This window comes from Symphalangus syndactylus, chromosome 11 (assembly GCF_028878055.3).
Source record: "Symphalangus syndactylus isolate Jambi chromosome 11, NHGRI_mSymSyn1-v2.1_pri, whole genome shotgun sequence".
Classification (NCBI taxonomy): domain Eukaryota; kingdom Metazoa; phylum Chordata; class Mammalia; order Primates; family Hylobatidae; genus Symphalangus; species Symphalangus syndactylus.
Genome location: NC_072433.2, coordinates 31,926,104 through 31,951,496, shown reverse-complemented (window position 1 = coordinate 31,951,496; position 25,393 = coordinate 31,926,104). Strand labels below are relative to the sequence as shown.

At 36.4% G+C, this 25,393-nt stretch overlaps 1 protein-coding gene across 5 annotated transcripts in view; it reads right to left on the bottom strand.

Moving 5' to 3' along the window:
- The window catches only part of CDH8 (cadherin 8), a 379,890-nt gene that overhangs the window by 239,436 nt on the left and 115,061 nt on the right, over positions 1-25,393 (bottom strand). For all 5 annotated transcript variants that reach the window (XM_063612664.1, XM_055298666.2, XM_055298667.2 and 2 more), the window contains exon 3: positions 7,771-8,065. In XM_063612664.1, coding sequence (XP_063468734.1) covers positions 7,771-8,065 — 295 coding nt within the window. The remainder of the gene's footprint in view (positions 1-7,770; positions 8,066-25,393) is intronic.

The following is a 25,393-nucleotide window of genomic DNA, read 5'->3' as shown; positions in this document are numbered from 1 at the left end:
CTTAGTTCTGCCCTGTCCACTGAGAAGACTTGGGAACACTGACATCCTAATAACAATGAACACAACTAATGCCCAGACTTTCATATGTAAATATAATTCTCCTTTAAATGGAACTAGATTTTTTTTGTGTGTAAATGGCTAATTCTAGGGCTGGGCTAGAAAAAGTATAAAATGGGCCTCAAACAGTGTGTTGGGCCAGAAGGTGAGAATGTACCCAAAGAATGATGGAGGCATGTCAGTAGGACACAAAACTCAGCCCCAAGGACACATCGTGGCCAAGTGTCATATAATCTGAGCATCAGGATAAATAACTCAACCTGTTATAATTCATTAAATAAAACAGAAATCGAAAAGTCAAAGCTAATGTAAATAAATACACAAGCAAATTAATGTGAAGAGAAAATTTTCCTTGCAGAAGAATGCTAACCAATGATTGTAGATAGAATGATAGAATTAAGAATAACCACTCAGCAGCTCCCATAGTAATCATTAATTCAGTCAAGAAACTTCAATGGAAAATTTTGGGTTAATAGTTTCATGAGGAATAAGATACTTACATAGTCTTTAAGTAACTGTTTATAAAGTGTTAAGTGCAAAGAGAAAAAAAAACTATGATGGAGAGGCAGGGCAAACACTTCCTTCATGAAGTGATCAAAATTATTGTCAACAATTATGTAATAAATCAAAATCATGTACCACCTGATACAAATTAGTAAGGCATTATCTGTGATAGTCTTGTCAAACATGCATTTTCTGTATCTAATCCTAAGGAAACATCAGACAACTCTTAAGAAATTCTATAAAATAATTGTTCCATGGTCAGGTGTGAAAGTCATAAGTGAAGATGACTGCAGAGCCCTTCCAAATTGAAGGAGTCCTCTGTTAGTGTGGTTCTAGGTATGATACTTTTACTAAAACCCATGATATTGGGACAGCTGGGGATAATCTGATGAGGTCTGTGTATTTGATATCAATGGTGTGTCAAGATTAATTTCCTAATTTTGATGATTGTATTTTGTTGGCTTAGAAGAACATTCATACAGGAAGACTTACTTAAGTGATGGGTCAAAATGTCAACAATTTACTCTCAAATGGTTCAGAAACAATACATTTGTACAACATTTGCAACTTTTCTCTAAGATTAAATTTATTCTAAATCAAAGATAACAAAATAGCACAAGAGAAATAATATGTGTTTTCTATGAGCTTTCCTCCAAAAGAGAAAAACATAGCCATATTTTACACAAGGAGAAAAACTGAAATTATTTAATAATTTTCACATTAAATTAAGGAGTCGTTGTTCAAGGAGACTTGCCCATGATATACTGACTTCTATAACCTCCTTAGTGAAACTGCTTTGGAAAAGACTGAGATTTGCCTTTTTCAACTATATATTTACTTAGTAATTTTTGACCTTCTTCTGATATTTCAATTAATATTTTTTGGTGGAGCATGCATTCCTCTTTTGCATTTGCTACCAAGAAACCCAGAGTCCATTCAAGTTACTCTTGTTAGTCTTTATCTTTATTTTGCAGTAATTATCACATAGCTCTTCATTAATTTTATTGTTATTTGAATTTCTATGTGATGTATAGTTCTGACGTTTTTAAAGTGCTCATATTCCTATATTGAAAATTATATAATACCTTTCTTAAACTTCCTATCCAATTGTCCTCTCAGTACTTCAATTTAATTTGCAAAGTAGGCTGACCTCAAGAGTTCTTCCACCTTGGAAAAACATTAACTATTATAAATATGCTGCAGAATCATAAAGCTCTTATAAACAGAATTATCTAGAGATATAATCAAAGATCAGTAGAGCATACTGGTTAAGCCCATGAGAGGCAGAACCAGATGTCTGGTTTTAAATTTCAGCTCAGCCACTTAATATCTGACTTTATATTATGTAGTATTTTCCCTAATTTTCTGATTAAAAATAATGAAGAATAGAAAAACTAGTATCGGTACTAACATAATAGTATTGTTGTGTACATTAGAAGCATTTATCACAGTTTCTAGCATATAGTAAATTCTCAGTACGTATTGGTCATCATTACAGGAGCCCTGAACCTCAGAGAAAACTAAGAATACCCCAAGTGTCATGTTTTATATATCTGTGCACACAACAATGCAATAATTTCTACCAACTTAAACACTACTCTCTTTCTCATCCCTTTATTTCAGCCTTCACTAATATGCTTTTGAGTAAAATAGGATTCATTCCAACATATGCATTTTGAAATATAAAATTAGGTCTTGTCAAGCAATTTTTCATTAACCAATGTATTCATATTATACAGGCAATTTATTGAATCATACTGGTAGAAGACAGTCACAAAGGAATGGTTGTAAAGAAACTAAAGGCCAAGTAGGTAGCATGTTAAATACAATTATTGAATTCCTCCAAACATACTTTTGGGCAGGGATTATTGTATACACTATAGAGATAGAGAAAGTCAAGCTTAGATGGGTAATGCCACTTATGCAAGAAGTCAGATTTGGAGCCAAATAACCTGCAAGTCTAAGTCAAAGTCAAAAAAAAGTTCATTTTACTCAAACCCAGGTTTAGGGAACAATCAGGATTAAAATACACTTGACCCCAATACACAAAAACAATCAAAATATACATTTAAAATGTCTAGAACTTACTAAAGGTAGGGACATTTGCATTGAAAAACCAACTTCAGCAACGCTAGTTTGGGATCCACAGTTAAAATCAGACAAGCTCACAAGCCTCTATTTATGCAGTATTGCTACAAAAGTGAATTCTCATCAAGTCATGAAATTCACAGTAGAATAAAAAAGAACTGTGTCTCCAGCTTCCAAATAAGATATTTCTAAAATAATTTGGCTGCCATTTGGGCAAATATATATGTGTGTTTTGTCTTGACAGCCTGTCAACTGGAAGACAGTTCTCGAACATCACATTCATTTCAATTTAATATTGGTAAATTTCTCAATTAGAATTGTATTCTTCACTTTCTGCACAATGAAATCCCTCAGCCTTTGCTGGCATTCCTCAGGGCATACAGGTGCAAGTGCTGGCATTTCTGCCACAGCAAAGGAAGAAAAATGAAAGAAGGAAGGAGGGGAGGGAAGAGACAGGCTGAGGAAGAACAGTGGTAAGGGGAAGAAAAAAGAGATGGTAGCTGACCTTCTTCCAGATATTCACCTTCATGAGAAATGAAGGGAATAATTCACACTTCACAGTGAAATAATGCAGCCGCCTCTGCTTCCTTTAAGCAGAGAGGCTGTAGTCACACAGACACCAGACATCCAATGCATAAAATCGATATATAAGGAAAGGTCCAAAGGCAAGGTGGGAAACAGATTAATAAAAATAATTTTAAAGCCATAAACAACAACCAATTGTGGAACACTTATTTACTTTTTGGCATACCTTTACATTGTACTTTGTCATGCAAGTCCCACACAATGAAAGCAACATAAAAATTATTATCCTTGCTTTGTAGCTAAGGAAAATGGCAAAAATTTAACGTCCCCAAACTTCATAGTCAACGTGATAATAAGGGATAGAACCAGGATTCAAACTCCCACTGGAAACTTCAATACATCCTCTGTGGTTTTTGGAAGACATGTCACAGGCTAAAGATATATAATACATATATATCTTCATTATATATATAATATAATATATAAATATATATAACATACAAAACTATGAATTCTATATACAACATATATATGTTAGTGTGGATTATTTAAATGTCTACTCTATTAGCAAAAACATTTTAGATGGAGAAATACATACATGTGTATGTATGTATTTACAAGTGCACATAGGTACTTCATTATGTAGCTAATAATTTTTTTTTTTTGAGACGGAGTCTTGCACTGTCGCCCAGGCTGGAGTGCAGTGGCGCGATCTCTGCTCACTGCAACGAAGTGAACCCCCTGCCTCAGCCTCCCAAGTAGCTGGGATTAATACAGGCACATGCCACCACACCCAGCTAATTTTTGTATTTTTAGTAGGGACAGGGTTTCACCATGTTGGCTGCTAGTAATATATTTTAAATCCTTTTCTTATCTGAAAATGGACTTGATGTTTGCAGATATTTCTGCAGTTTTCTTTCTCAACATATTTATCAGACACATGACTTACATACACAGAAGTGAGAGCCTCTGACACTCTTACAATCAATAGATACAGGATTGGCATGAAGATGTAGAAATCATAATGAGGCAAAAATAACAGCTTCTCTGTTCAATGTTGATTAACAACTAAGAAAAAGTGTGCTGTATGTTTCGTGGGCAGCAATCATTCATCAAAACCATCTTACTCTAATCTAGATGAAAGGATGAATTAGAAAGTTCTCTGGCCTAAATGAAATGACCAAACAATACGAAAAAAAGAGAAATATATATATAGTGTTTTTCAGTTCCTGTTTGTAAGTCAGAAGCCAAACGAAGTGAAAAGATGGAGGTGTTTTTGCTTGTTTGTGTGTTTTTTATGTGTGTGTGTGTGTGGGTGGTGACGGTAGAAAGATAACTTTTTGAGAGAAAAACACAGAAGCTTTCTTAGGAAAAGTGTCATTCCAGCCAGCCACAAAGAAACAATTTTGGGCCGGGTGCAGTGGTTCACAACTGTAACCCCAGCACTCTGGGATGCTGAAGGGGGCAGATCACGAGGTCAGGAGTTCAAAAGCAGCCTGACCAACATGGTGAAACCACGTTCCTACTTAAAATACAAAAATTAGCTGGGCGCGGTGGCATGTGCCTGTAATCCTAGCTACTTAGGAGGCTGAGGCAGGAAAATGACGTGAACCAGGGAGGCGGAGTTTGCAGTGAGCAGAGATGGTGCCATTGCACTCCAGCCTGGGAAACAAAATAAGACTCCGTCTCAAAAAAAAAAAAAAAAAAGAAGAAGTAATTTTGATAAGAAGGAAAAAAAATAGAGCTCCTTTCACAAGAGGTAGATAAAGTGGAGTCTTGGCAGAAGAAATATATGGATAACAAATGAAGACCTGAAATCACATGTGATTTGCTGCCGAGTGGGTGTATCTACCAAAGTCATATTGTAGGTAGGTAAGAAAAGAATCAAGTGAAGCCAGACCGTGAAAAGTCCCCCTGGGTCAGTAGCTAAACACCTATAAAATGTAAGGGATATTTTTTCCTCTGGGATAAACACATATATCAGCTAACAAATAACATGGTTAGAATCAAGCACACTATTTGGAAAATTACTGAAATCATCAATAATCCAGTGAGGGTCATTAAGATATGATTTTGGAGAGTGGTCGAAAGAAAGAAATGAGATGATGCATTAAGATTACACAGCAGTCAGTAGTGACTGGAATTAGGGATTAAATGAGCAGACTACTGGTGAGGCTTAATGAGTAAAAAAAGATTCAACAATATCACTTGCAGGTTGTACACGGGATTTTAGAGTGCATCAGAGTCATTGATAGAGTCATGGAAGTCAGAAAACAGAAAAAAAATATTCATGAAAGTAATCAGTTTGATTTTTTTTCTACCCGAAAGTGACTGCTATGCCATTTTGGGATAGTCTGTCCAGTCATTTTTTCTATGTATTTTTTTAAAATTATACTTTAAGTTCTGGGATACATGTGCAGAATGTGCAGGTTTGTTACATAGGTATACACGTGCCACGGTGATTTGCTGCACCCATCAACCAATCATCTACATTAGGTATTTGTCTTAATACTCTCCCTCCCCTGGCTCCCCACACCCTGACAGGCCCTGGTATGTGATGTTCCCTTCCCTGTGTCCATGTGTTCTCGTTGTTCAACTCCCACTTATGAGTGAGAACATGTGGTGTTTGGTTTTCTGTTCGTGTGTTAGTTCACTGAGAATGATGGTTTCCAGCTTCATCCATGTACATAGTTTGATTTTTAATGTGAAATTTGAGCTGCCTTTGAAATATTCAGATGACAGTGTTCATAAAGCAGCTGACAATGTGGATTAACAGCTTAAGCAAACCAACAGGGCAAGGCATATGATTTTACAGCCAGCCACATTAAACAAATGGCTGAAGATACAGGGGTGACCATGAAAGACAATGGAGGGAAGGAGAGAGAAAAGGAGATGGCAAGGGGATAAAGAGAAGAAGAAACAGGAGGAGGAGAAAATGAAGGAGGAGAACTAATGGAGAAGGATGAGAAAAAGGAAGAGGGATAGGAAAAGGTAGTATGGGGAAGAAAAAAGAATTCTGAGGAACAAAATCACCTTAAAGAGTACGCGACAAAATAAGAGAAAGTCATTCAAACATAAAACAGATCAAGTCAAGCAGAACAACTAGGATATTCTCTTTCTCAGAAATGCATGAGAATAACTTACTTGCAAATTAAGTCATTTATTCTACAAAAGATTTTTCTTTATTTGAAATTTAAATTCCAACTAATTTCCATCAGGAATGTTATAAAGACACACACACACACACAGACACACAGACACAGACACACACACACACACACACACACGAGTATCTCACTGGATTGCTAAATTAAAATATCAGGACCACATTTGGGAGGTAAGGGCATTCCGTACTATACCTAATAATGGTCACCCAATTTAGCCTCAAAAGCCATAATCAATACTTGGCCTTTATTTGTGTCTAAAGTGAAGATGTTATTGAAGACACTTTATGTCTATATACTTCCTCTGGTGTTCATATCTTTATTTATTTGCAATTTTCTTGAGCAATTTAATTTTATAAAACCTGTGAACAGGGTTCTTGATCAGATTTCTTTTATTATTTTTTCTCGCAGTTCCTTTAATGTTAAATTTGGGGTCTTTAAATAATGAATATACATGTCTGTATTTACCAAATTCTGGCTTCCAATTTATCTCTACCTGTGTTTGTCTCATCTTGTTCACCTGCTTCAAACCTATGTGACTTTACTACCTAGCATGCATCCTTATAGGCTGTCTTAAATGCAATTTGAAACAAACTTGGATATGTATTACACATTAAAAAAATGGCTTTTGTAATCTTATACTTTGAACTTTAGATAGATTATGCCTACTACTTTTATCATACAAGGAAGAGCTCCGAAATCCTTCCTTTTATTATAGAATGTCTGGGTTGAGGGGTTTCTTATCATCAAGGCCAGGGTTTATGGATAGATAAGCAGATCCAAAGAGGGAGAAACAAGAATAAAATCATGTTTGAAATACACATTGCTCTGTAATATTTAATGGATTCTTCAATGGCTCAGAAAAATTGAGAGTGGGTCAATGGTACTAGCAGTCACTCCTAAAAAATGTTGTTAAGATGGACACAAATACAGAGGCGCTTGGTAACGGTGATTGCCTAATCCACCCTAGACATGAACCACCAGAGCAACCTAATATCTGGCTGACTACAGACCTAGATGACTTTCTATTTCTCTATGTGCTGCATCTGCATGTGAATATACACAAACAAATAATTAAACATCAAGCAAATATTAACAGGATTAGCTTGGCATGTTAGAACAAATCTTGATAAATCCGCCTCAGTAACAATACTCAAACTACAAGCCTATGAGAGGAATACAAATTCAGCCTATTGAAGTATTGTTGTGTAAGGAAAGATATATTAATAAAATTGCTCTTCCATCAGTTCCTGTTACTAAGGGACTAAAGCTACTGAGCTGTGGAACTTAGGCCAAAAAGGGGGATTTGGAAATGCAAATTAGAGATAAGGCAGTAATAAATGTCTTTTATTCAGCAATACACGATCCTTGATGCCAAGAGCTATTTTAAAGATGACTTTTAATAGTTCTGTGAAATTGGAAGCATACATACCCAAAATGGACATTTCTGGCACAGTAGCATGATAGGGTCCATTAAGAAACTCTGGTGCGTTGTCATTGATGTCTTGAACTTTAATAATAAATTCAGAAGGAGGCTCCAGAGGTTTGCTTGTCTCCCAGTCCACTGCTTGAGCTGTTAGGGTATACTCAGCCTTTTCCTCCCGGTCAAGTCTTTTTATAGCATGGATATCTCCAGTTACATCATTTATTTGAAATATGGTCCCAGCTCCATCACCTGATAGGATATACTTGATTTTTTTGCTCCCAGGATCCAGGTCTGTGTGTAGCTGAAATGAAAAATGGCGTTAGTTAGTGATGGAGCAATCTGAAAAGTTATTTTTTTAACTACATCCTTTTTGAATATTAAGTTGGTTCTTTTTACATAACATCATCAATTTCTGCTAATAGTAGCTGTACAAAGTGTATGCAGCTGTGCGGATATCAATTAAGAATAAAATATAATGAAATTCATCTAAATAAGTTAGAACAGTCCTTAAAAAGTACTCTGGCCTGTTTAGTATAAAACAACATGCTTTTAGAATGATAAAAAGGTCAAGGAGAAAAATACAAAAATATATGTGTTATTTTCAATTTATTACATTTGTTTAAATTATTATGATTAGTCACCTTTTATGGGTCACTATCTGTATGCCCAGGACTAGGTGAACCACTTCTCATATAATCATATCCTTTTTATTTAAAAAACTGGATTAAGAATATTTCATATGAAACATGAGAAAACTGATGCTGAACAAGGCACATTTTTACCTCTCCGAGGTTTATATTTGACAAACTCAAGTATGGCAGATCCAGAATTCAACTCAGATCTGCCTGTGATGTTTATGCAAACAAAAGTAATTCTAATATATTGACTGATATTAAGATATTATGTTTTTGAAAGTCTTTTTTCCTTTAGTTCTGACAATTCTTCTAGTCCAGGAAAACCACTCCCATTTTATAGAAAAGAACACTGAGGCCAGAATATAGGAGAACATTTTCCAGAAATGGAACTCCTTCAGAAAATGACAACTTTTCACCATGAACCCAAATCCATTTTTGGTCATAGCAATGAATATTTACTGAATTTGTATGTCAGGCAAATAGTCTGCCTAAAACATTTTGATAGGTACCAGGGAAATCAGAATCCCTGGTTTTAAGGTTCTGACAATTTTCTCTCAAGCTGGAGACAAGAGTATTCTAATATTATACATGGTGTTTCTCCTGTTTTAAAAAAAAAAAAAACTAAAATAAAACAATAATATATGTATTTGGGGGTTTGAATTTTTAAAAGAAAAGCCCATTGCAATGTACTACTTCAATGTACATACTTTCAGTTTAACTCAGTTACTTAACTGCCAATATAGTTCCAGTTGAGATTTCAAATATTTGTTCCAAAAAAAAAACAAACTGTCTGTGGAAAGAAACTCCTAGAAATTCAAAAGATGCGGTGTTCTCTTGGGATCCCTTTTATTCAGAACAGCCTCTTTTGCTTTCTTTGACAATTTAAATTGTATTAAGCCCTTCAATAAGTGAAAAGAAAGGCTTATAAAAAAGACATAAAATAGCAACAAAGATTCCAAATGCATCTAGATCTCCTACTTTACTTTTGAATATTTTTTAAAGTTAAAGCATAAGATTACATCAAGTATTTATTGATTCTCAAAATGTATCCCTTTCATTTATTGTATAAAATGTATTAACAGGAACAAGTATTGAAATGCCACTTTATCTTAATGAATGTGGGATTATAATTCATTAATGTGATATTAATCCTAATTTATGATCATTTTAATTTATGTGCATTTTAACACTTCCATTAGCATTTTTATTAAAAAAATTTGAATAATATATAATTCATGGAAGTTTCCATTCACATACAAGGAATTCTTGAGACACAGAAGGGATCAGTATGTGTCATTTTTGTCCACAAAATTTTGTTAATTAACAAACTATTGCATTTGGTGTCATTACTATTTATGTTAAAACTTATTTGTGCCATATTTTCTTCTAATTATCAATAGCCTCTGATTATTAAATGGTATTACAATTTTATGTTTTAATACTCCCTTGTATTAAAAATTAAGTAAGGGAAGTAACTAATGATAAAAAGGAAGCATAGGGTTTTTTTTGTTTGTTTGTTTTGTTTTGTTTTGTTTTTTGTGATGGAGTCTCGCTCTGTTGCCCAGGCTGGAGTGCAGTGACGCGATCTCGGCTCATTGCAAGCTCTGCCTCCCGGGTTCACACCGTTCTTCTGCCTCAGCCTCCTGAGTAGCTGGGACTACAGGAGCCCAACACAGCGCCCGGCTAATTTTTTGTATTTTTAGTAGAGACAGGGTTTCACTGTGGTCTCGATCTCCTGACCTTGTGATCCACCCACCTCGGCCTCCCAAAGTGCTGGGATTACAGGCGTGAGCCACCGCGCCTGGGGAAGCATAGGTTTTTGAAAGAACAAAATACAAAGCTAGGATTCTGGTTTCTCTGACCATATTAACTGGAAAAAATTCACTCATTTATTTGTGTTTCAGTTACTTTGCCTAGAAGACAGAGATAAAGCATCTATCTGCAGAACTGATTTTAGAAACTGAGACCATCCAGCTATCTGAAAATTATTAAAACAGAGAAGAGGCACTATAAAGTGTCCATTTTTACTTCATATCATTCAGTCATATGCAACTATCTGAAAACATTGTGATAATCCCAATTCCAATGTAAGTGAAAGCAAATTCTCAAGATTCCATTCAAAAATAGCTTTTAAACATACAGCACTTTTTTTTAAAAAATGAGGTCTATACTTCCTCTTTCTTTCAGAAATTTCACTTTTAGCTTATCTAAGTAAAATCCGGATCCTGTGGCCAATGATAATCTCAGAACACAATATATGGATGTTCATTTATTTCATCCTATTATTTGTATCACACACACTGACACACACAGACATGTGCATACTCTTGCACAAGACTTGTTCAGGTAACCAATTTGATAATATAAGAAAAGACTGTAGGTGTGCAAAACCAGCAATTTACAGAGAGCAAAGTCACCTGAGGCTGCAGGTCTGGCCCTCCAAGTATTCAGGATACACAGTTACAAGCTGTAGCTTTTTCTGTCGGTCTTCACATAAGTGTGTCATACCCTGTTCACTTAAATGCAACAATACTGCCTGGTCAATGTACCCCCTGCTAAGAACCTCCTCTCTGAGATTATGGCGCCAAAGATATCCCAAATGCACTGAATGTTCACATATGTGCATCATCTAGAGCAGGGATCTCCAACTTCTAGGCCATGAACTAATTCTGGCCCAGGCCTCAGGGCAGGAGGTGAACAGCAGATGAGCGAACATTACTGCTTAAAAAATACTCTGGACTGTTTGGTATAAACCAAAATGCTTTTAAAATGATTTTTTAAAAAAGGTCAAGGAGAAAAATACAAAAATGTAAGTATTATTTTCAACTTATTGATACCATTTATTTAAAGTTATGATGATTAGCTACCTTTTATGGGTCACTACCTGTGATAAGGACTATGTGAATCACTTCTCATATAATCATTTCCTTTTTAGAAACAAAATGAGCTAAGAATGTTTCATGTGAAACATAAAACAAAAAGCAGATACATGGTTACAAGCTGCTGTTTTTTCTGCTGCTCTTCACATAAGTGTGTTATACCTTGTTCATGTAAATGCAACAACACTGCCCTGTCAACATATCCACCCAGAACCCTTTGTCAGATCAGCAGTGGCATTAGATTCTCATAGGAGCAGGAACCCTATTGTGAACTGCACATGCATGGGATCTAGGTTGCATGCTCCTTATGAGAATCTAATGCCTGATGATCTGAGGTGGATTCGTTTCATCTGGAAACCAAACTCCCACCTTTTCCAGTCCGTAGAAAAATTGTCTTCCACAAAACTGGTCCTTGGTGCCAAAAAGGCTGGGAAAGGGTGATCTAGAGGAACGAGTGCCATATCTTCCAGGGGCTGCTTCTGCTAATCAGAGCAGGATCAGAATCACATGCAATCCTGCCTGGGCAGGTAGGACTCATTCAGCTGGCTGTGGTACAATAAGATCTCATCCATTCATTCGATAAACCCCATGCTCTTCTCTGTCTTAGGAAGACACAGACAAAGTCTGTGCTCTCAAAATACCATAATTTTGTGGGAGACAGAAACAAATAAACAGAAAATTTAGGGGAAATAGAGCCATTAATATATTAATATTATTAGTAAACTACATAGTAATATATTGTTAATATATGTAATTAATATATTTAATTATGGTTATTATTAATGTATTGACTACTTATTACCTGGTAAACATTTCATATTTATAATGTTATATTCACAGCAAACTACAGACGTTTTCTTCATTTTACCAATGAGATTATTGAGATTGAGAGATTTTCACAGAACTTTTCCAGAGAGTTTATAATCTGCAAGCAGCAAACTTAATGGCACAAGTTTTGGAGTTCATTTCTGGATTCAAATGCATGCTCTAAGAGCTATGCTAAGAAAGGAACTGGAGGCTGTGAGAGCGTACAGAAATTTTACTTAACTCAGAAAATGGGATATAGAGGGACAGAAAGTCCACCCCAAAGAAGTAATGATTAAAACTTCAGGGGCAGGAGAATCCTTGAACCCAGGAGGTGGAGGTTGCAGTGAGCCAAGATCATACCATTTCACTCCAGCCTGGGCGACAGAGCAAGACTCTGTCTTGAAAAAAAAAGAAAAAAGAAAAAAAAAAAAAACTTCAGATCTCAACACTGGAGAAAATGTGTGCCAAGCACAGGGAATATTGTGGGTAAAAATGCAGAGATGAGAGAGAGCATAGTATGGGAGAGAAACTAATAGAGCAAGGAATTGAGGACAAGAAAGGTAATAAGAAATAAGAATAAGAGAGCAAGACAGGGGCCACATTATACAGAGTTGTGAAACCAAGATACAGGGTATGGATTTAACTATAAATGTGACAAGAAACCATAAATAAATGGTTTCAAAAAGGAGTTTGACTTGATAATAGTTTCGTTGTAGTATATTGCAGTGATTGGTGTGTGCTTACAAGCAAAGAATATGGAAGCAAAGAGAAAGGGGAGGTCAGGAAAAAAACGTAGACACCAATTCTCAAAGCTGCCTTAATTCTGATTCTCAAGGCCAGCCTAGCATCCAGGATCTGGCACGTTTACAACCAGATGAATACTCAAACCCTCTGGCCACCCACTGCAGCCTGGTTGGAGAAGCAGAGAGTATCAAGTGTGCAATGAATAATCCCAGTCATATACAGTAAGCCTTCAACTTCAGGAATCCTAACGGGACTGCTACATAATTGAGCTGAATTATGTGTATCAGCACCATTACACCCTCATCATCTTCCATATATTTGCATAACACCATCCAATTAAAAGACAAGATTTTACTATAAAAGTTTCATGGGAATAATCATCTGCATTTCATTCTCCTTTGCATTTCCTCTGCTTAGTAAGGTGTCTGGCATATTGTTGGAAGCTCAGTAAATATTTGTGGAGTAAAGTAAAAATAAAAGAATGGAAAGAAAGGAGATTTTTCCATTTATTTTCAAAACAATGATTTTAAAAAGAAGACAAAGGAATTTAGAAAAATTATTCCCAGGGCCCTAAAATCTTATCTGCTATAAATGCAAAGCCCTTGCATTTCCTCATGTATGTACAAATTTAGCATCCAACATAGGAATTAAGACATTTTAAAGGAGCTGATGGAAGAAAAGATGGGTAGGTGATAGACAGATGGTAATGGATGAATAATGGATGATAGATGCCAATTATCTTGTACACAGACATCACTGCTTTCAAAATCAGAGTAAGAACCCTGGTCTTCAGTATCATTGATATCCATCTCAAGGTTGCACATACTGATTGTGAAAAAAAATAATGCAAATTACCTTTTCATCCTCTCACACAGGAGTCTTCAGGAGCCTAAAGTAATCCTAGGACACCAGCACCAAGAGTAGATAAATTCTCCGTTGTGAGTAGCTATCTTAATACCAAATTATGACTCAGTTACCAGAGAAGATCAGACTGGGCCACTCTGCCTACCTCTTCCTCTAGAATAAGATGAGGATTGGGATTGAGTAAATTACACAGGAAATTGCTTCCGCATCTGAAAATCAGGTAGCTCTGACATCAAAACTTCTTTTGAAGTTTCACTCTATCAAGAAGGACATCATGGGAAAGTTTCTCCAAGTACCTAAGGGCCAGGCACGGTGGTTCATGCTTGTAATCCCAACATTTAGAGAGGCTGAGGCGGGCAGATTGCTTGAGCCCAGGAGTTCGAGGCCAGCCTGAGCAACAAAGTGAGACCCTGTATCTACAAAAAATAGAAAAAATTAGCCGGGCATGGTGGTGCATGCCTGTAGTCCCAGCTACCCAGGAGGCCAAGGTGGGAAGATCACGTGAGCCTGGGTGTCAAGGCTGCAGTGAGCCATGATTGCACCACTGCACTCCAACCTAGGTGACAGAGTGAGACCCTGTTGCAAAAAAAAAAAGGAAAGTAAAGAAAGAAATATATAACTTACGGGGGACAAAACCTACACCTTTTAGAACCCAAAGAGTTAACGGGCCAGGCACGGTGGCTCATGCCTGTAATCCCAGCACTTTGGGAGGCCGAGGCAGGCGGATCACGAGGTCAGGAGATCGAGACCACCCTGGCTAACACGGTGAAATCCTGTCTCTACTAAAATACAAAAAATTAGCTAATCGTGGTGACTGGCACCTGTAGTCCCAGCTACTCGGGAGGCTGAGGCAGGAGAATGGTGTGAAACCGGGAGGCGGAGCTTGCAGTGAGCCAATATTGCGCCACTGCACTCCAGCCTGGGCGACAGAGTGAGACTCAGTCTAAGAAAAAAAAAAAAAAAAGTTAAAAGGGATCACCGCAACATGAATCTCTGTCATATATTGATCCCAATTTTTCATTAATCTGCTCACCCTTAGAGAAGAGAGCAAGCTTAGCACTCTTGAATCAAATTACATCTTAGCATTATTTTCTCCAAATCTAGTACAGTACCTGTCAGGCAGAAAGAGAGAAACTGGGCAGCTGACTATCAAGCTATCAGTGAATTAATTATAATCCTTAACTCAGAGCCATTCAATATCAAAGATGGGACCAGGGACTTTGACATGATATTAGTTTTGGGCCTAAGTCTCCAAAATGATAAGCATATAGGACTTCAATCTAGAGCAGACAAGTGTTTAGGCTACTAGGACAGTGAAAGGGCAGGAAGGAGAAAGAAAAGGAGGAGCTGAAGCCTTCTCTGCATGTTTCTGAACTGCTACCAAAAAGATCAGGAGTAAGCCTTGAAATTGACTCATATTAACTTCCATTCAGCCTTCTTGCATACTACAGAACATCTCACATTGAATGTTACCAAATGTGAAATGGACCATTCAAGAAACAGGGAGGTGCCGTCATTGTTTTCAGGGAGAACTGAACACCCACTTGTGATTGATGCTTTGGAGCTGAATAAAGCATCATGTGATGGTGGTAGTTGGAGTTGGAGGAGGGAGGCTTCAGGCTGCACCACATAATTGGTAAAATGCCTTTATATGCTGAAATGTCTTACTGTTACAGTCAATCTAAATAAGCCAAATATAGTTATCTTTCATTCAGTCCTTCCATTCTTAACAAGTTACAGAAACAAATTACATCATAAAATTAAAGCTAGGCAATAAGCATACGAATACCCCAAAATTTTAGTTAAAATTAAGTTTGGAATATGCAATGACCCTCATGATTACATAGTCTAAGGAAACAATATTTCTGTGAAATAAAAACGCTTCTCAAGGTAATTCTCATATTATACCAAAATACCCTTAAATTTGTCTTACAAAGTGAAAGGCTAAAGGAGAAATAATCCTTGATCAAATGAAAAGAACATAGTATCCTACACTGGAAATAACCTCTGCTCTACAAAAAAAAAGAAAGAAAAATATTTAATATTTTATGGCAGGCAAATGTTAGCATTTGATATCTCAGATATGCTTTCCTTCCATTCTGTGTCAGCTGCTGGTGTGAGCGTTGAACTGCTTGACCTGGCCATGGGGACTGGTGCCCAGAGAAATAGAAAATTGAAAACAAGCCCAAGTGAACTGCTGTTTTTGGCTGTGGACACCTGGAAAAAAGTCAAAGAATGGAATGCACTGCTTGTGCTACTCTTTTAAATGGTTAAGTTCCACAAGGGCAAGCCCTCTGTGTACATTATTCATCACTATACCAAACAACCAGCATGGTACTTGGCACATATTAAGTGTTCATTAAAGACTAACTTTTTGTCTCTATAAGACATATCTCAATGCCCTACACCTTGTCAGTGATTTTACATGGATGAATAGCTTAGGTGACATAACTGGATGTAATCCATTGAGTCAGATTCCAGAACTTATATACTTTAGCATAATTTTAAAGACCCTCAGGAAAGCATGAATAGTAAGTCTGAAGACCTCCTGATTCTCTAGAGGAGGAGCAGACAGAATAGAGAAGCCTCACTACTTTGCTCCTGAATGGCAATAGAAATGTAACATATACATTTAGAAGCCATGTGTATGAAACCACATGGTCTAGGCACCTTCTGTAAACCAATCTGTCCTGTAAAATTTTGAAATAGAATAAACCTAGAAATAGAAAGGCAGTATACCCAAAAACTCAGCTAATAGAAGTGCAAAGAGAGAATATTTGACACGGAGAGGCTGGCAAGCTTTTTCCCAGGAGAATTCCCAAGCCAGTGTTCATGGCCTTGGCAAATTCTCTACTATCTTCAGTCTGGACCGCAGTTTTACAGGTTTGGAAACAACATGTGTCAGCCCTATAGCGAATCCGTTGCTTGTAGCTAGACTCCAATAAAGTTCACAAATCTCATTTTTTAAATAAAAAATATAATTTCTAAGATTCTTAAATACTTATTACGATGAGCAAATTATTTTTATATAAGAACCCATACACAAATGAAACCTTTTGACAGAATTCAGAGACAGGAGAATTAGATGGATTAATTCTGTAATTATGCCAGAAAATAAAATCACATAAATATGCCCATTTAATTTTTTTTAAAGGTCTTAAAAATACACCAAGAATGCTCAAATTCTATATTGTTAGAATTTCTCTTTTCCTTTGCATTCTGTGTTGGAAACTCTAATATTTAACCAAGCAGCCACAAAAAAAAGGCAACAGAAATCACTTGTTTGGATACGTATTTTCTTATGTATGCTGATAATAGTCTGATTAAAATATTAAATCTTACAGGCTTGGAAATCAATATGTTTCTCTAAGACAACCAAAGATTTAAAAGTGTTCAGATCGTGGGATCTAGAATCAGAGTCTGATAAGAAATAGAGGTAGATTGGAACAAAGGTACTGAGAAATTTACTTAACCTCTCCAAGACTGGTTTCCTTATTTGCAAGATATTTTAATAACAGTACTTGCCCTTTAGAGTTCTTGTCTTATTAATGTTAGATAACAGATAATGCTGTTAAAGGCAAGATATGTCCCAGAAACTATGATATTCAAATAAAAAGACATATAGGGTGGACTCTTATGGGGATTAAATTTAGGAAATATAATGATGAGTCTGCCCAATGTGGAATTACTTTCCAAGAAAAGTATACCTATCAGCATATTCTGGGTTAGAATTCAATATACAACATTGATTTGTAGTAAAAATAAGAATGTAACTTCTTGAATTAAGTTATCTGGACACAATCTGAGCTTAACGTCTTACATTGGGCAAGTTACTTAATAAATACATGTTTGGAATTGTATTCACCCATTCAATAAGCAATGATATAAAACATATCTGGAAGGTTTTATTTCTTGTTTACTTAATAATTATAAGCCTAGACATGGGAAAAGGGTGGTTGATGTGCACTGGGTCAGTGAATAAATACTTGAGTAGGCAAGAGTGTGAGTGAATAGTAATAGTGGGTCAATTACTGAAAAGAGATTTAGGTGAATAACTCCAAGAGTGCGTGGATGGATGGATGGATGGATGGACGGATGGATGGATGAGTATGGATGGATAGATAGATGGATCAATAAATTGATTGATAAGAGAATTAAGAGGAAGAATATGGGTGGATGAGTGATTTTATTGGAGAATGCATGGATGAAGGGCATAGTAATAAAGTGATGACTAACTAAATGAGATTCTCAGCCATCCTTCCATTTATGTTTCAATGCACATTACATGTTTTAAATAAATGGATGAATAAACTAATAGATGCACTGGTGAGTGGGTCAGCTTCAAGAACCACAGTGTTTATCGCAAAAGATAGATCTGGGAAAAAGTTAACAAGTTATTCTGTCCCAGAATGTTACTCCTCATTTTGCACTAAAACAGGCACTAAAATAGGCGTTGGAAGTTAAACTTTACAGGAGATTCTTCTATAAAGAGCTTTGGTACATATTTGATTTTCATCAACACAATATCTCTTTATGAATTCCCTAAACCCCCCCCACCTCTCTCTCTTTTTCTCTCTTGATAGGTAGATGAATAGAGATATAGATATGTGTATAAATATGGATACAGATATCCATCCATTCTATAAAGAAAGGAGAAGTTTTCAACAAATAAACACCCAGTGAAGTAATAAATGATGAAAGTAAGAATAAGACTGAAAAATACACCCAGGTTTATCAGCCAAACAAAAGAAGCGGATCTTACAGAGATATGGATATTTAACACAGATAAAATAGATATTCAGAAAATTTTCCAAAGGGCGAGTCACAGAGGAACATTAGATTGTACTGTCAAAAAGTGTGAAATCCTGAAAGAATGTTATATCAGTGCTCTTTGTGTTTCAAAGAGCTTGATTAACAAGAGTACTAATAGGAGCTGAATATATGAGATAGATTTCTCATACAGTAATCGTAATCACTTGCAAAACAGGATGCATCTTGTTACTCAAATAAGTGACAATAGCACAGCAGGAAGGAACACAGTAGATAACCAAATAACAGTCATCTACTATGAAATTCCATATTTATAAAGGGAGTATGGGGCAATCAAAATGCTGTGAACTTGGAAGAACATTGCAATTGAGGTTTAAAAAAAAAAGACATACATAAAACTGGAGTTTCATTTGGGCCATAAAATAGGAGGGTGACAATGGCACATCATGTTTTTTTCTGTGTCAAAATGCCTGATTTTAACTTAGCTGTGTTGCTTACTCCTACTTCTTGAGCAATAAACTGTCTTATTTAAAGCTTTGGAAGAATGCAGAAGCTTGTGACAAAAATCCCTGCTTCACAGAAATAATCACATTTTCAAGTTTCTGTCATGATTACTCAATGAATGGATGAATGGGTTGATGGATGGCTAGGTGAAGGGCTAATCAGATAGATAAGATAATTGGGATGAAGAGAATGGATAGACAAATGATTTTACTGAGGAATGTATGGGTGGATGAAAGAGAGAATGGCAGCATGACTAACTAAAGAAATTCTCAAACATCCTTCCTTTTAGATAAGTGAAAATCAAAAGACCTGGGTTGAATTACAATGACTAGATATGATCTTGGGCAGGTCACTTACATCTTTTAATATTAATTTCCTCTTATTCAAATGTTATTAATAAGGCCATCAGCACCACAGTCAAAAATCTTCTCAGATTATTATACAGATAATATATACATGAAAGCTTTTTTATAAAACTACTCTCTCAACTCTCATTACTCCTATATAGTTTGACTTCCATATCCGTGGGTCCTGCATTCATGTATTCAAACAATCACAAATAGAAAATAGTTTTAAAAAGAAAATTTTTAAAACACAGCAATGAAAACTAATATTCAATTTTTTAAAAATACTGTGTAACAACTATTTACATAGCATTTATATACTATTGGGTATGATAAATACAAGTTGAATATCCCTTATGCTAAATGCTTGGGAACAGAAGTGTTTCAGATTTTGGATTTTTAGAAAACTTCAACAATTTGCATAGACATAATGAGATATCTTGGGGATGAGACTTAAGTGTAAACACAAAATTCATTTATGTTTCATATACACATTATACATACAGCATGAAGGTATTTTATACAATATTTTTAATAATTTTGTGCACCAGTCACATGAGGTCAGGTGTCAGATTTTCTACTGGTGGAATCATCTTGGTAATCAAAAAGTTTTGAATTTTGAGAGATTACAGATTTCAGATTTTCAATTAGGGATGCTCAATTCGTCATCTAGATTATTTAAAATATACAGGAGGATGTACATAGGTTATATGTAAATCCTATGCCAGTGTTTATAAGTAACTTGAGCATTTGTGGATTTTGGAATCCTTGGAGACTCCTGGAACCAATCTCTCATGGATACTGAAAAATACCTATTATGCAGATTTGGAAATGGTGCCTAGCATGCCATCAGGTCATTCTAATTAAATGCTAATAATATAGCCTGCACCACTGAAAAGTGTGTGGTGCGTTTGTGTGTGTGTGTGCATGTGTAGGTTTCTCCCTTCTCCATTCCACAAACAAAAGTTGAAATTTGGCTGAAAAATAAAAACCAAACAAAACTTCAAAGGAAACCTGAAAACCAAAGATGCCCTCTACTATTTCATACTAAACAGATCTTTCACACATAAATAAAACTGTTGGAAATATGTATAACTCCTACATTAATAATAATATTAATATTTTATGAAAATAGAGTATTTTGTTCCATTTCTAATCAAAGACAAAAATAATCATTTCAAGCTCACTGTTATAGGCTAAATTATTTTCCATCAAAATCCATGTGTTGAAGCCCCAACCCCTAATAACTCATAACATAACAGGATTTGGAGATAGAGCCTTTAAACAAAAATGATTACGTTAAAATTAGGCTGTTAGGTTCCTCATCCAATCTGACTGGTGTCTTTATAAGAAGAGGTAATTTGGACCCATATGGAGAGAGCAGGAATGTGAGTGCACAGAGGAAAGACTGTGTCAGGACACAGAGAGAAGGCAGCCATCACAAACCAAGGAGAGAAGTCTCGGAAAATAACAAACCTGCTGAAACTTTGATCTTGGACTTCTAGCCTCCAGCACCACGAGAAAATAAATTTCTGTTGCTTAAGTCACCCAGTCTGTGGCATTTTGGTAATGCAGCCCAAGCAAGCTCATACATCTTCCTAAGGCATACTGATTATCAATGAATACCTTATAGATGCAAAATGATGGCTGCAGTTTGCAGTGATACTATGCATAGATATGATTCTAGGTGTGGTAGGTGGGATAGTATCCATTCCCTAATTCCCTAAAGTAAATATGTGCTTTACCTGTCAAGAGAGATTTTGCAGATGTGACTAAATTAAGCACCTTGAGGTAAGGAGATTATTTTTTCCTGGATTATCCAAGTAAACCCAATCTAATCACATGAATCCTTAAAAGAAGTTTTTCTCTTGTATTCAGAAGACCTGACTGCACAATAGTCACTGAGATGTAACCTTCCTGACTTTGACAATGCAAGAATGATGCCACCAACATGGCACATGTATACATATGTAACAAACCTGCATGTTGTACACATGTACCCTAGAACTTAAAGTATAATAATAAAAAAAAAGAGTTAAAAAAAAAAGAATGATGCCACTAGCCAAGAAGTGTGTGGGGTCTTCTAGAAGGCTGACAAAGCAAGGATCCAGATTTTCCCCAGAGGCGCAAGAAACGCAACTGAGTCAGACACTTTTATCTTGGTCCCGTGAGACCTGTGTTGGACTTCTGACTGACAGAATTATAAGATAATACATTTGTTTTATTTTAAGCCACTAAATTTGTAATAATTAGTCACAGCAACAATAGAGAGCCAATACACTATTTTCAATTAATATAAGTAATAGAATTGTTGATGTGTTGACATGTTTACATATGAAGTAGCTAGTGACCTTGGGTAAACCTTGTATCCTTTCTAATTGTACCTTCCTTCCTTTGTAAAATAAGAGAAGGGGTACTAAATTACTTTTTCAATGTTTTCTAGCTCAAATAGCCTGTGAATATTTGGACACATCCTTCTTGTTTGCATGGCTACACTCGGAAAATATACTGTTACGACAGCTACCCAGACATAGAAGAAAATCTATTCATGTGACTCCAGCCATTTCTTCAAGAATACTAATTGAGAGTATCCCTATCCTAGATATATTATATTCATTGTCTATTATTTCATTTAATTATCACAACCCTATGAGGCACATACAAAATTCTCATTTTACATATTCCATAAACTGAAGATTTGAGATTTGTTTGCTCAATATCACATGTAGCAAGTGATAGAAAAAATGATTCAAATCCATGACTATTAGCTTCTCAAGCCCATGCCTGTTTCATTGTTTCAACATTGTGCACCAGAACCAAGTATGGGACAGAAAAAGATAAAAGTCAGCACCTGAAACCAAGGACTCCACTGTTCGCAAAACTAGGTGTTCAGTGTTTTGTTTTTAAAGATACGTTTTACATATTCCCTGTTTGCTCAATAGTCTTGTGAAGTTAAATCTAAGGTAAGAGTTTTCATCACTGCGGCAGGGAGGGACCTCTGAAAACCAGTAATACCCAATTAACACCACAGCGTCTGACGTCCCCATAGTCCCCTGTGGAGAAGAGGCTAAAGATTGAGGTGAGTGGAACAGAACTTTCCCTTTCAAGAAGAATAAGCTTTTGGGAAATCTAGCAAACCTAGAAGATGGAGATAGAAAAGTGGGGGGTGGGGGCGGGGCATTTGCACAAAACAATGACAAGATGAAGAATTACTAGCTGTACTTTGCAAATCAGACCCTCTCAATGGGAGATACCGATTTCAGTGATCATATATTAATACCACCCCTTAACAAATATACAGATGAAAACTTTCTTTGCACATTCAACAGTACCAGTAATATAATGGCACTGATTCAGTACATAACAGATGCTCAATATATAATTCTGAATATAGGAAAAAGCTCGACTCTATCTCATTCCTTCCTCCAAGTATTTCTATATATTTGAGATAGACAAAAATAGATGCATATGTGCATTCACGACTTCTTTATCCACTCTGATTATTAAAAATATTGTGTCGGCTGGGTGTCATGGCTCATGCCTGTAATCCCGGCACTTTGGGAGGCTGAGGTGGGCGGATCACCTGAGGTTAGGAGTTTGAGACCATTCTGGCCAACATGGTGAAACCCCTGTCTCTACTAAAAATACAAAAATTAGCTGGGTGTGGTGGCGCATGCCTAAAGTCCCAGCTACTTGGGAGGCTGAGGCAGGAGAACTGCTTGAACCCAGGAGGCAGAGGTTGCAGTGAACCGAGATCATGCCCCTGCACTCCAGCCTGGGCAACAGAGCGAGACTCCAACCCAGAAAATAAGTAAATAAATAAATAAATAATAATAATAATAATAATAATAGTAAAAACGTTGTGTCTGGCCTGGTGAACTCAGGTCACTATTAAATGTATGGTCTCTTTAAACTTCTTTGTATTGATTAGATATGCTAGTTTTATTTGCAATGAAAAGTTGTCAGCACTACTAACACAGACACTAACAGATATGGAAAGGAGAGGGAATAAAAGTGGCAAAAAGCTCACCTGGGCAGGAGTTAGGACAGAATATTTGCTTTCTGCTATATTAGTTATTTACTTTCAATATTGGTGCATTTGAGGAGAGGAAAAATATTGGGGGACATGTTATTAATGTAAAAGACTGTCAGAGACACCAGAGGGAGACTCAGATTCCAAAAGTTTCTTTAAATGATAAATACGTAGACTTCACTTTGTCATATTATGAAGTGCTGACATTAAATAAATAAATTGATTTTTAATTATTTTTGCATGTGAGAACTGAGGGAACTTTGAAAGTGACCTTGTGCTAGGATAAAGGCTTGCTGCAGTTCAGCATTGCACAAATTATTTACCTATTTGTATGTGTGTGTGTGTGTGTATGTGTGTGTATGATGTCTGTCTTTGCAAGTTGGGAGCAGGAGGAGAGAACTGGGGAGAGAGGATGGAAGGATGGAATGCTGTGTTCCTGCTGGCTGAGTTTTAGTCATCTATAGGTAAGGTTTTTAAAAATACCTGGTCATTTTCTTCAGGGTGCAGGACAATTTTCTGGATGGCCTTGAACCAATTCAGTTCTCCCTGCTTTCTCTCCTGTACTGTTCAAGAATAACTGTAGAATGCGATGGAAATGCAACATCCTGAGATATGGAAAGACTGGTCAGACAGCCTGGGCTCTGTTCCTGTTCCTCCTACAAACAAGATGCCCTTCAACACCTGAGTCTAGTGTGTCCTGTGCCCCAGGGTATAAATCCTAAGGCAGACTATTTTCTGGGGTCCCTTGGTAGCAGTACAAGTGGGCCATGCCCAGACGAGACTTCGTCCACCCTGTGCAGCATTACTGAGCCTTGGAGATAGGCTCATCATGAACCCTAGGCTTCTGTTGTCCCTTGCTGCCTATCTGTAAGTAACAAATCCACATGTTGTAGCTTGCTATGTATGTGAACGTTCTATCTCACCAGACTCAGGCAAGGAGTAAAAGTACAGCCCGAGATGCAGTGAACTGAAGTGGTACCTAGTACATAGTGAACCTTCTTTGCACAGGGTACTGAACAATTCTGGCAAGAAGTAAAGCTGTAAAGTTGGTGAGAATATCTTCCCTACATCTACAGGAACTACCTCTGTCAGGACTTTAGACCTAAGCCCTGGAAGAAACAGGGGTGTCAAGAGTAGCAGGACTCGTAGAATGGTCCATAGACCCCTGGTGATCTCTAAGACTCTTCCCAGGCATCCAGGAGGTCAAAGTTATTTGTCTTTTTTTTTTTTTTTTTTTACTGTACTGACATTTGCACTGATGTATATGTAATGATGGGTACAACTGCTGCCACCTTAGTACCAATCAACACAGTGCCACCAACTGTACTAAGAATCGTAGAACTCTTCATTACTCAGTCTCAGGATTCAAAAAAAAAATCCAGTTTCAAATAAGAGTGTCTTTCATTATGCAATAAAAATATTTTTATTAACTCTCAGCCCTATGTACTTATATTAGTAATAATCTGTAATGAAAGGGGAGTACACACAAACCACTTCTGGTACATACCGAACTATGAGTGTCGACTCAAGGGTGTAGCCTGATTGTTTCATTTGTAAGCTGAACTAACCACTTTATTTGTAAAACCTCACATTCTTGAAAAAAACAACTGAAAGCAAACTATGGCTATTCTGACTTCTGTATTTAGCAGATATTTTATCCAAAATAAATACAACTAGCTTATTCTTTTAAAGATAACCAAACATAGTTACCCACGTCAAAATCTGAGCTTTCTAGCAAATATTCGAATTTCAGAAAATCTGTCCCCGAACAGAAACTTCTAAATACTTAAATATTTTTCTGTGAAATTGCTGTTACAGAATATGATTTTTTGATACCGCATAATAAAATCTGGAAGTTCTACATAGCTCAATAAACCAGTATTTTCCAAATACATGATGTTAGAAAATTATTAATCAGCAAAAGAGCCATTACAAGTGCAAAAGAGCAGGGCATGGTAATCTAAGCACTTTGGATTTTGAGGTCATGGGCCAGCTGCATGGCTCACGCCTTTAATTCCAGCACTTTGGGAGGCTGAGGCGGGCAGATCA